This window comes from Thamnophis elegans, chromosome 4, assembly GCF_009769535.1.
Source record: "Thamnophis elegans isolate rThaEle1 chromosome 4, rThaEle1.pri, whole genome shotgun sequence".
In the NCBI taxonomy this organism is placed as follows: Eukaryota; Metazoa; Chordata; class Lepidosauria; order Squamata; family Colubridae; genus Thamnophis; species Thamnophis elegans.
Window position 1 is genome coordinate 123,908,710 of NC_045544.1, and position 13,572 is coordinate 123,922,281.

The 13,572-nt window shown below is 37.5% G+C and overlaps 1 protein-coding gene across 1 annotated transcript; it reads left to right on the forward strand.

Moving 5' to 3' along the window:
• The first annotated feature begins 5,420 nt into the window (after positions 1 to 5,420).
• On the forward strand, positions 5,421 to 12,456 carry PRKRIP1 (PRKR interacting protein 1). The gene is made up of 6 exons (XM_032216819.1): positions 5,421 to 5,592; positions 6,107 to 6,185; positions 8,314 to 8,414; positions 9,005 to 9,090; positions 10,701 to 10,768; positions 11,319 to 12,456. Exons 1-6 carry the CDS (start codon positions 5,476 to 5,478, stop codon positions 11,423 to 11,425), a joined length of 558 nt encoding a protein of 185 aa, XP_032072710.1. The 5' UTR covers positions 5,421 to 5,475; the 3' UTR covers positions 11,426 to 12,456.
• The last annotated feature ends 1,116 nt before the right edge of the window (positions 12,457 to 13,572 follow it).

The following is a 13,572-nucleotide window of genomic DNA, read 5'->3' on the forward strand; positions in this document are numbered from 1 at the left end:
TCCAGAAGCAGCGGGGGCTGTCGAGCTGGAAGCCCAGGCCCCAAAAACCACTTCTGGACATTATTGCAGTCACAATGAGCGCATGGAGAAGAGCGCAAAGTCCAGCAGGAAGGTTCTCGGCGCTCCCCAGTTGCTTTCGTGGCTTCCCGGAGTGCCGAGATCCTTCCTGCCTCCACTGGACTTTGCGGTCCTATCCGCACCTCCCGGCGAGCGAGCAAGCGAGCGAGGATCAGGCTGCCTGATCCTCCATCGCTCGCTCGCTGTTTTACCTGCCCGGACCGCTTCGGTGCCACTCTGGCTACCTCCGTCCATCCGCGCCTGGCAGCTGCAGCGACATCATCAAGATGAAGAGCGAGAGGGAAGAGCCTGGCTATGAGAGGGCCCTGCCACTGCTTAGGCAGGGCTCCGAGGACCCTTCACTTCCAAGCCATTTTGTCTGGACAACGTCGCTGCAGCTGCCGGGCGAGGATGGACGTAGGTAGCCAGAGTGGTGATGAGGCAATCTGGGCATGCGAAACAGCGAGCGAGCGATGGAGATCAAGCCTTTGAATTGTTTTCTCTAAATATTCAATTTAACTGTACCTTTCATTGCCACTTTTGATTTAGAAGAATCACTTCCAGCTGCATTTGAGGCTTTGCACACATATTCCACAGAATCAGTTTTAGTAACTGCTTGGATCTAAGGAGCTGTTCCATTTGCCAACCTGAAGCTGCATTTATCAGAGGATCTAAGCAGTGTTTCTCAACCTTGACAACTTGATTCGCTGGCTGCGTAATTCTGGGAGTTGAAGTCCAGACATCTTCAAGTTGCCAAGATTGAGAAACACTGATCTAAGCTCTCTCCCAGCTTTGAGCCACTGGATCTTAATGGGCTGTGATCCAACTACATGACAAGCAAGTTGCAGGATCTTGCCTTCATCTATTGTGAGTGGTTTAAGAGGTACATCAAATACTGGAGGCTTTTTAGGTTCTGAAATGTGATAACATTAAAAAAGCAAGAGGAGGAAACTAGTTAGATTATCATTCATCTTAATATTTTTTAAAGTACATATCAAGGTAAGAACAATATGATGCAATGAATTAATTCCATTTTCTCAGTACAATTTTTTTTATAGGAAAAAGAATTTTCTATTTGATATATGGAATTCCGATATTTAGTGAGCATGTTTTAAGATGATATACAAAATGTTTGATATGCAATCTCAACTACCTATCTTATGCTAAATGTAACATGAATATTGTCAAGATGAAGGTCATTTTAAATGTGGAAAAAAATCGTAGATGGATGAATACTTCTAGCTGGATCATAGATGGGAGACAGTGAAATGAATGTACATTTTATTGGCCTACTTTTATCTATAGATGCAGATGCTGGTGAGTCATAAACATTTGTGTGTGTGTGTGTGTGTGTGTGTATGTATGTATGTATGTATGAATGAATGAATGAATGAATGAATGAATGAATGAATGAATGAATTTTGGGAGTTGAAGTCCACAAGTCTTAAAACTATCAAGTTTGCACAGCCCTGGGGTTTTTTTTTTCTAAAGGGTTAGGGTGCAAGGGTCTTGTAACTTGACAGCTTTAAGACCTGCATGCTTCAAATGCCAGAGTTTCTGAGCCAACATTTTGGTTGCTAAGCAAGAGCGTTGTTAAGAGAGTTTCACCACATTTTGCAAGTTGGCCATGCCCACCCGGTCACATGACTGCCAAACCACTCCCACCCAGTCACATGACCACCAAGCCACTCCCACAAAACAGGCCACATCTACAGAAGAGGTTCTAAAAAATTTTGAAACCCACCACTGGAACTAATCCAATAATCGTAGGAACAAAGAGGCAATAGCAAGGATACTTTCAAGATCTGAAGAATATATTGAAAATGGTTATTTTTAAAGTTTTACTATTTTGAAATCTTATTTTAAAATTAAAATATTTTAAAGGTCTGATAAGTTTTATTAGTCTTTTGATTTGTGTAGTCAACTGTAACAACACTCATTCCATAGTTCAGGCATAGATAGATGAGTCAGACCCAAAGCCCTGTGCAGAACTATGCCAAGCCTACTTGCCACTTGAAACAGACCTAGATAATATCTGTGATTCACTAAACCATAAAACTAGTCTAATACAGCATATTAGTTAATTTTGGGTAGCAAATTTGTGGGAACAAAATCAGTACCTTAATCATTAGAATCTGATTCTTTAAACTGGATACAGGTAGTCCTCGATTAAAGACCACAATCAAACCCAGAATTTATGATGTGAGAAATTTGTTAAATGAATTTTGCCCCATTTTCTTGCCACATTTGTTAAGTGAATCACCGCAGTTATTAAATCAGTGCACTATGGACACATTCACAAGAACCCTTATTAAACTTTGTACACATTTGTTAATTTTGATCAAAATCTCTTGGAAATTATTAGAAATATTTGGAGTGGCATCTACTGAGCACAACTTGTACACATTCTACCTTCTTCCCCAGATGTTTTTATAAACAACAAAATAACAACTTATAAAACTGGAAAAATACAATAATTTCTCAACTAAATTAAGAGAATAAAGTTTCTACATTGCCAGTACTGAAACTGATATGGGACTTAAATGACTCTATTTAGCCTATCTTTTATTCTCTACTATAGGAGGAGATATCTATGGCATATGTTAAGTGGTCTGGTCGTTCCTTTTCTAATTCACAAATTGAAAGCTTTCATGAGCTTGTTTTTAAACAAAATTTTGTTAATCAGAAAAGTTGTTACCAGACTCCTGATTTTTCTCTCTTGTATTTATTGCAAAAGGGTCATTTGCATTAAGAAATAGATTAAATAGAATAAATACACTGGTTTTTCTTAAGATCTAAATGGTCACAAAATAAAGGGACTGTTTTCAGAACAAATTAAAATAACTGCTGAATATTGTAGAAATGCACTAGTGCCATCTCATGGGGGGAAAGTAGGATTGTAAATTATGTAAATATGGAGATTCTTAGCCATCCAGGTCACGGTTGTCCCAAAGGTGCTTTTTCAAGACACAACTGGACTTTCTGGTTTTTCTTTGAAGACGTTTTGCTTCTCATCCAAGAAGCTTCTTCACCTCTGTAAATTATGTAATTTCAGTCCTTCATACTTTTAATAAAAAGACATAATGTAACTGTTCTGTCTGTCCCCTTTTATAGTACAGTAGAATCAGTCCTGTTTTTAGCAAGGTTGCAGCAAGACAGCAGGCAATCTGGGCAATGGTTGAACTTCAACTTCCAGAATTCCTCAGCCACGTAACCCATGCAAGTTAAACAAGATCAAATGTGGTGTGCAATAACAGCTACAAAGGATTGCACTAGAATCTGTTGCTCTTTCTCCCTACTGTAAATCTGGTACCGGCGTGGTTTTCAGAACTTCAGTTTGTATAGTTTTGGCAAGAGGATTTTAAGACAAAATAAAAAAGGAGCAAGGATATCTTGGTATCTATCTCAGTCTACATTTTACCAGGCAAAGACATACCAAGACTAGATTAAATTCTGTGTAGGTCCTAGACATTTCTATTTTGTATGGCCTTTATGCCATCCCTTCAAGGCCAGGAAACGGACATTAGATATGCACTTTACAGGGCATAATAACAGAATCCAAAAGTCTGACAAAAAAATTATCTCATACAAAACTGGGGCAGCCTCACCTTTTTCATTCACCATGGTCACCACGATGTAGAAAAGATGTGGAGACTCTAGAAAGAGTGCAGAGAAGAGCAACAAAGATGATTAGGGGACTGCAGACTAAAACATATGAAGAACAGTTGCAGGAATTGGGTATGTCTAGTTTAATAGAAAGAAGGACTAGGGGAGATACGATAGCAGTGTTCCAATATCTCAGGGGCTGCCACAAAGAAGAGGGAGTTAAACTATTTTCCAGGGCACCTGAGGGTAGAACAAGAAGCAATGGGTGGAAACTAATCAAGGAGAGAAGCAACTTAGAACTGAGGAGAAATTTCCTGACAATTAGAACAATTAATCAGTGGAACAGCTTGCCTCCAGAAGTTGTGAATGCCCCAACACTGGAAGTCTTTAAGATATTGGATAGCCATCTGTCTAAAACAGTATAGGGTTTCCTTCCTAGGCAGGGGTTTGGACTAGAACACCTCCAAGGTCCCTTCCAACTCTGATATTGTATTGTATTATTCATTCTCTTCTTCAGGGCTAAACTGAAGGATTGTACAAATTGTATTATCCACTGTTGCTCTACTTTCTGACACATGATGAGGATGTGGCTATAATGTGCAGACAGCTGTTGCACAAAACAAGAAATGATTTGTTGATGAAACTGGCCCTGATTTCAGCGTAGATCATTCAAGGTCATGCAATGATGGGAAAGATCATTCCAGAGATGCATGTGCCAGAGTAACCAATTTAGTTTCCTTGTAGATAAGACATGTACCTACTGAGTAGTTATTAAATAAATTCCTGTTATTCCCACACTTACTGTATACACAAAATAAATACCTAAAGAAACAGGGACTGATATGCCCACATCCAAATAAATACCTGACAAACTGCGTGAAACATCTTTTTGAATGTTTATTCAAAGGTATTATTTTGGAAACTGGAGCAAGCACTCTAAAATATATGCTTTAAAAAAAAAGACCTGTGGCAGAGTTTGTACCTTTCACAATTATAAATGAAGGCTTTCCACTTCGAATTTTCTAGGATTTGGTTTTGCTTATTCTGCAGAAAACTCAACTCATTGCAGACTAAATAGGTCTAAAATCATACAGAGTGTGATATCACATATTTGCCTACTGCAGTTCACCACAATAAAAAGCACAAGAACTCACTCGAGATTTAAACTTTAAATGCTAAATCTTTTCTGCCTGTTCTTCTAAGTCAATAGCTATTGCTGCCCGTGTGGTAGGCAGCTACACAGACATATTGTTAACATAATGATTCTCGTATCTGAAAACCACCGGAACTCGTCTTAACCAATTTTAAAGCTTCTGTCAAGCGAACAAATTCAGTAAGTAAATAAACGAATAAAATGTACATTAGACCCGCGAGAAATATAACAATTCTACGTGGACAAGTGTGTTTACTGAACAGGGAAATATTTAGAAGCTGGTTGAATTATTCCCAAATGCAATTATTAGCGTCCTCGTTGTCATACCTATAAATAAGATGACAGACGCTTACAATAAACAGAACTAGGAGAAACCACAACAGCCGCGAGGAATCCTGGGAAACCCATTCGGACAGAGCCGCTTTCCATTCGCTTCAGGAGAGACACGTCTCCTCAGGTTTCCCGCCCTCATTAATATTAAAGAAAGTAATGGATCGCTCTTCCTATAAAAGGAAGAGTTGTAGGGGGAAGAGGCGGGAACATCACTATCCCCGCCTTCTTCCGCCTCCAGACCGAGTCTGTGTGACCGTCGCCCTCCGTGACGTCATCGGTCGGGGCCGCGGCCTTTTGCACAAGGGAGAGGGAAACTTGGGAGTAGGATGGCGGCGGAGCCGACGCGGCCCCCTCGGCTCCGGAAGGAGCCGCAGCCGCTGGTCATTCCCCGGAGTGCCGCAGAGGAGCAGCGCCTCAAGCTAGAGAGGCTAATGAGGAATCCGGTGAGGGGGCGGGGTATGTGTTGGTGGGCGTGGCTACCTACCCTTGGTTCTCCCCAGCTTTTTGGAGATTGACAAATGAGATCTGGCTGCTTTAATTCCCCCAGCGTGGGTCCTTGTTACAATCATAGAACTAAAGAGGGCTGAAGAGGGAGATTGGTCCCGGTTTTTTTTCTCAAGTTTGTGGTGGCATCCTCTCCTTCAGAAAACTTATATTACGTCTCTGAGCAGAAGAGTTAAAGTCTTCCCCTTCCTCAGCATGAAGATTAGTGTCACTGATCCTGCTCATTTCGCTACTGGTTGGTGGAATATAGGATTGGATCTATCAAGGCAGTCTGATGTTTATACCTTCAATATAATGATAGTTTGGATCCGCAACGTATAGTCAAGCATGGAATTTCTACATGGGTTAAATCAGTCGTGATTTCTCTCCACTGTTGGATATGTATGCAATTAAATAGCTCTAAATAATTACTTCCTTCTGAAGCATCAAAATATTGCTTATTTTTCACTGCAGGATAAAACAGTTCCAATTCCTGAAAAGCTGAATGAATGGGCACCCCGGGCACCTCCAGAATTTGTCAGAGATGTTATGGGTAAGTTGTGGGGAGGGGTGTGTATGTTTAGGTAGTTTCTTGGGTTTTGTTCATTATTTCTAGAGAAAAGGAGAAAAAACAGGAGTTTATTTATGGTGTCAAAGAAATGTTTGAAACTTGTTTCACAGGCAGCTTTTGGACTCATTTTGTACTTTGTTATTAGCCTTAACAAACTTAACAAATTGCACAGGTACAGTATAAATGGTACCTTGCTCAATAGTAGTAACACTGAGAGGGATCTTGGAATCCTAGTGGACAACAATTTAAATATGAGCCAGCCATGTGCTGCCAAAAAAGCCAACACAGTTCTAGGCTGCATAAACAGAGGGATAGAATGAAGATCAAGTGAAGTGTTAATAGCACTTTATAATGCCTTGGTAAGGCCACACTTTGAATACTGCATTGGTTTTGATCGCCATGATGTAGAAAAGATGTGGAGACTTTAGAAAGGGTGCAGAGAAGAGCAACAAAGATGATTAGGGGACTGCAGACTAAAACATATGAAGAACGGTTGCAGGAACTGGGTATGTCTAGTTTAATAGAAAGAAGGACTAGGGGAGACATGATAGCAGTGTTCCAATATCTGAGGGGCTGCCACAAAGAAGAGGTAGTCAAACTATTCTCCAAGGCACCTGAGGGTAGAACAAGAAGCAATGGGTGGAAATTAATCAAGGAGAGAAGCAATTTGGAACTGAGGAGAAATTTCCTGACAGTTAGAACAATTAATCAGTGGAACAGTTTGCCTCCAGAAGTTGTGAATGCCCAACACTGGCAATCTTTAAGAAGATGTTGGATAGCCATTTGTCTGAAATGGTATAGGGTTTCCTGCCTAGGCAGGGGGTTGGACTAGAAGACCTCCAAGGTCCCTTCCAACTCTGCTATTGTATTGTATAAACTCACCAAATTTCTCTGATCCATGGATATTATTGTAGTTAGATACTTACAACTATGAATCCCCTGATTCTTAAACAATGTTTCAATTTTATAACTGTAAATGAAGAGATTTTGAAGAATGACTTATACCTCTGTTTGTTGTGAGATATTGCAGAGAAAATCTGAGATTTTGATGGCCAGGGATGTTAATTTGTAGTGTGATTTTAACAAGGTGCTGCTTTCTCAAAATCTTGCCTTTTACTTAAAAGCAAAGGTAAAGTAACTCTTATGGCATAGATGATAAGAAATGCCTGCACTGTGCATAACCAAAGGCATTTGCTGAATAAGATGACTGGGGCTTTGCTTTGCATGATTTACTTCAATGCTTCACGTAATTGATCTTCATATCTAACATATTTAGGATAAGTTATGTAAAATAATTTATAAAACATGTGAGTTTACATTATGTAATGCACAGTCTTCTACTTGTAACAAATTTAAAACTTTTTCCATTCCTCCTGGGAATATTAACAGCCTTGTCAAGACAAAGAGTGTAATTACAACAAACTTAGGAACATAACTCATCACATTTGCCCTTTTTAGCTAGAGGTATAAGAAAGGTAGAGCAGTGAAAGGAGGGAACAGTTTTCTAAATGACCACATAAGTTCATTCTGAGCTGGTATTAGGAAAATGAAAAATAACTCATATCTCCATTTGTATTTAATTTTTCATAAAGTAGCATATGCTTCATAGAAAATCTCATGTGAAAAGGTCATAAGGTTCACATGACTGTTTTATTCAGTCTCTTAAGTAATTTCAAATTCATAATATGTCATATATCATATGTAATTTATTTTTTTTTGAGTTGCCATGGGGATCACTGTAGGTGACAATGAACATGGGAACATTTACCATTGGTAGTGGGGCCTTGCAAGTAGAGTGATCATACAAGTGAGCCTAGCCAGGATATTAATTTTTTTTCCTCCTGAATTTTGAGTTGTTTTATTTCCTATGTCCAAATGGTGTGAAACCACATCACAAATTCTTGGCAGTTAGATTTGGGGTAAGTTATGTGGAATGAAATAATTTTCACTGTTTCGGATCCAACTTGTTTCTTCTAAATGGTAACAACTTTCCAAAGATTTAAAGAGAGACTTTACTTAACTTAGCTGTTTGGGACCCTTAAACTGTTGGAGATTGAGATGGAATATTTTGCTTCAGCCCTATATATTTTTACCTTTTCTTTTTCGACAGGTTCCAGTGCTGGGGCTGGAAGTGGGGAATTTCATGTCTATCGACATCTTCGGCGGCGGGAATATCAGAGACAAGATTTTATGGATGCCATGGCTGAGAAGGTAAAATAACTTTTCCTCAAAAGCTTTGATATTGATTACCTCGAGAATCCTTGCTGCTATGTAAACTACAAAGAGGTCTACTTTCTCCCCTCTCTCCCCTTCCCTCTTCGATCTGCTCCAAGAACCAAGTATTAAATACTGATGCAGGCATTTGTACGTTTTCTCTCTCTCTCATTTTCTTTTGTTTGCTCTTTTCTTCCCATCTTTACTGATTTTTTCCTTTTTAGCCCATTTTCCCTTCCCTTCAAAATGTACAAAACTTATATTTACAAGCTGATTGTTTCCTGAGTACTTATCTTCTGAGTGTGCAGAAAAATATAGTTCCTTATTTTTTTGATGGCTATGTTGTTATATAACACATGCAGTGTTCTATTCCCAATACTTCCAGCTATGTGTCTGGGAAGTCCAGAACCAGGACATAAATAAATAATATTCGTATATTCAAAGATACTTTATGCAAATCCAGGTAGCATTATGGTAAATAAGGTGGCTTTTTTTGAAATATGATTTTTTTTGGTAAATTGTATAAATATACTTACATTGAATTGTTTATAATTTCAGATTTAATGTATTGCATCTATTTCTCTTAGCAAAAATTAGATGAAGAATATCAGAAGAAGCTTGAAACGAATAAGATGGTTGCAGAAGAACAGACAGCCAAACGTAGAAAGAAGCGGTAAGGTGGTGGCTGATACAGAAACTCTAAAGGGCCTCTGTATTAGCCATAGCAAAACTGTTTTTAATTCCAATTTAATTTTTCCATTTAATAAATTTAATAACTAAATTGGATGTCGTGCTGTCTTATTAGTTTCTACATTGCCCTAATTGAGGGTTATATCATGAGCCTTATATCATGCTTGTCTTTTCTTTATTTTTGACCAGGAATATGAGTTTCTTAAGTTCAAAATTAAACTTGGCCCATCTCCTTCACTTAAATTAGTATGAAAATGAAGATGCTAGCAAAAAAAAAATGAGGATTTAAGAACAAAAGATTTGATGAAAATACTGTTTTAAAATTGAGGCAAAGGTAAAATACTACATTTGGGGTTTAGTATGAATTGTATGTTATTTCAAAACAATTATGTTAAAACATAAATGAAATTAAAAAGGATATGCTAAGATGAGAGAAATTACTGTTATTATTGCCAAGAATTTCTGTGATAAAATGAGTGTTGCTTAGAATAATGTTCTTGTTTTAATACCTATTTGGACAACTGATATGCCATTTAAGCAATGGCAAAAAGATACATCTTAGTTTTTAAGGGAAAAAGGCAAGGATTAAATATAAAGTGTTGGAAGATGCAAAGGAACAAGGAGAATTGGGACTGACTGATTCAAAATGGTATTTTGCAATCTTCTCCTATTTTGGATGAAAGAGTGGATGATGCTGAGAGAAAAAAGAGAATTCTGACAGAGAAAGGCATGGCTGAAGATTTTGATAGCATGGATTTCTGTGATACAATAAAGTTAAATTTAATGCAGCTTTTAAAAATCACTATAATAGAAGTGCCTTATTGAGAATGTGGAATAGAGATAAATCCAAATTGTGTCTGAAAATGCCTCTATCAGTCTCAGTCCAAAAAGCAATTTATAGGAAAGAGCTGGCAAAGTGAGATAATTAACCTAGTGAGAGTTGTTACAAGAGCAAGGTGAAAATAAGACAAAATCAAGAAGTCAATTGACTACAGAAGGATTTATTTTTCAATGGTTTTATATGCAGTTAAAGAGAAAGATTTAAGGTAGATAAGATGTTTGAATTGAACAGCATAAAACAGAAGTTGTTACAGATGATGATCATGAAATTGAAGTGAAAGAAGTGGCAGATAATGATGAAATGAGCTAAGAACTTTGGACATAATATACCGATGGCACAATGGGAAAATATGTGGCTGAAAGGACTGAAATTTACATTATGCTTTCATTTAAAAGAGATGATACAAATTATGTGATGCAATTCATATATTTACCTGTGGGTGGCCACAGGTCTTTGCAAGCTGCTGGAAACAGCAGTTCATTTATAGCCCAGCTTTCCTGGTCCAGCATCATGTAAAGAATAAGATGAATAAGATAAACCCAATATTTTGGATTTTGAGCCAGAGTAGAAGATATGGAAGAGAAAACATTTAAGAGCTATTTTCAATTATTTCAATTAAATAGGAATTTGTTTGCAAATTAAAGGTTATATTTGAACCTTACATCTTTACTAAAATTGGAGTAAAAACTGCAAAGTTTAAAACAAGTTGCCCATTTAATCAGTATTTAATTTCTCTTTTTCTTTTTTTGCAGTCAGAAATTGAAAGAAAAGAAATTGCTGGCAAAGAAAAATAAAGTTGAGCAAAAGGATGAACATGCAGGTAACTCAAAAAGTTGTAAGCTTGAGGTCAGCCTAAAAGAGAGAGATTGATTACATCCAAGCCTGCCAACTTGAGGAAGAAAGACTAATCCAATTTGAGGAAGACTGTGGACTAGATCTCTAAGAAGTCTGCAGAGGTTTCCAGTATTTTTACATTATTATGTATTAAATTTCTACTCTTCCCATCTTAAATAAGTGATTCTGGGTAGTTTATAGCAACATAATAAAACCACGTAAACAAGTGAATAAAAACAGATTAAAACAGAATTAAGAACAAGTAAAAACTTACAAGTAAAATCAAAGTTAAAAATGCAGAAGCCTAAATTGTTAACAAGGTAGTGAAAGTGTGCCCAAGTCACTGCTGCCCCCAGGATGGCATAATCATCTTACACCATCATGCTAACTAGCATAAAAAGAATAGCATTTCCTTTCAGATGCAGTCCGCTTTTGAATGTAAAATTCTGCTTGGTTCTGATGATAATGAATGCCAGTATATTAAACTTTCATTACTTTAACCAGACCTTCTTTTCTCTTATACTTGCTTTTTACAGCTGCGGATTCTGATCATTCCCCCAAACAGCAGACCAGTGAAGATGAGACTTCCGAGGAAGAAGAGAAAGATGACAGGAAGGAAACCACCTTTGTAATGAAGAGATGATGGTCTTGCTCTGCTACTGTAGTTAATAGCCAGCTAGCATTGAACTGAAACTGAATTGAACAAGAGGGTTTTTCTGCTCTTTTGGACTTTATTGTGGCATTGTTGATATGGCCATAACAGTTCCATGGAATATCATTGCTGGATCCAAATCAAATGAAAGTTGATTTCAAACTTTCTTGTATAACTGCTGTGCAGGGTTTCAGGGAAAAGTGTCAGCATTATGTAACTCTTAATTCCTGTGCTATTGCTCCAAAGTGACATTTCTTCATCAACTTATGTCTGTAAGCAGATCTTCTCCCGAGAGACTTAAGTATATAAAATGGAGTTATGTGGCTGAAAAATGGACTTTGAAGGAGGAAATAGCCTTTATTTCCTGGAGGAAAGAAAGTTAATTTCTTGAGGAGTCTCTGTTAAATTAGCCTTTATTCCTTGCATTTCTGCTGCAAGATAAGATTTTCCAACAACTAAGAAGATCTAGTGTTTCACTTCAAAAGTGTGTTGTTCATTTTTATTATAAACATTTCTGAATAAAAGAGGACATCCATGTGTTTTTGTTTGCCTCTGAAGGATACACATTGCATTTTATATGGACTTTTCATCCATGAATTTCCCTGCCAAAAACATGTAGCCATTTAAGATAAATAGATCTTTCATACTCACTCCGCTATATATTTCAGCACTGTTAAATAACAGTTCATGAGTTTTCTAGGGTTATCTGGCTGATCAGTGCGGGGGGTGGGGGAAGATACTCAAATATGTCATTCTCAGTTTTTAATTTTGGTATAATCTTTAAGTGGGTCTTCCATCTTATAGTTGTCGCATTCTTACAGAGTGGTAAATCAGCTATGTTTATATACATGGTCTGCCAAAATCAAATATGTTTTCACCTAATGTGTGACTTGCAGCTGAGGCCTATGCAAAAATAGGAGCTTCTCTGACTCCCATTTTACTTGATTCATCTACAAAACTGTAATATAAAAAAATGATACTGATAAAAAAATTCTAATAAAGACTTTAACTTTGCAACAGAACACATCCTAGTATTTAACTGATTCCTGTCTGATGTAATTGTTTTCTGACTCAGGTGTGTGTTGATGCAGAAACTGATTATCAGGAAGTTAAAATCCTTTCTGCATTGAAGAGAGAAATTAAATGCCTTTCTGCAGCCTTCAATTTATAGGCCAACTATGCCTAATTTGAATGTTCATTATAGTTTGTATAAAAATAAATCTATTCAAGCCAAAACTGGGTTCCTTTGAGACAGAATTAGTTATGAGCCTCTAGGGACAGGTTCTGTGGAAAAAGCAAAATAAATGGTATTACTTGGGAACAGAGGTCTTTGGGGACCAATTCATGCCAATTTTAGAATAGTTGTGCCAAGCTCTAGAAAAATAACACAAGTGTTGTTAAAATTGGATTAAATAAATATTGACTGATTGGTTTGAGGAGAGGGAATGTTACTGCTTCAGGACTAATTTTAGGTCAGAGTCCATTTTTAAAATTCCAAATTCAAATGCGTTTTCTACATGCTCGGATTAATATAAGGCTTGTATTGTATTCGGGTCTTTTCCCGTGTAAGATTGAGATTATTTTGGCAATGTTTCGTGGAGGTCTCACTCGCCATCTTCAGACTGGGTTTTGGGCTTAAAGCGTGGTCGGAGCTGGCTCTTTCTATAAAATGGTAGATAAGATGTTTGAATTGAACAGCATAAGACAGAAGTTGGTACAGATGATGATCATGAAATTGAAGTGGAAGATAATGATGAAATGAGCCAAGAACTATGGACATTCAAGCTGTTCAATGCAAACATCTACCTTTTTTATAGAAAGATGGCACCACGCTTTAAGCCCAAAACCCAGCCTGAAGATGGTGAGTGAGATCTCACCGAAACGATGCCAAGACAATCTCAATCTTACACTGGAAAGACCCGAATACAAGACGACCACCATACCTACACCTGTGAAAATATATGAAAAACGTGTGTGTGTATAAATGATGTATGATGTATGTATATATATATATATGTGTGTGTGTGTGTGTGTATCTAGTACGTGATATATATGTAGTACGTGTGTATGTATGTGTACACACACACACACAGATAGATATAATGGGAAATGTTCGTTTCGAGTCGGTTCTTTTCCCC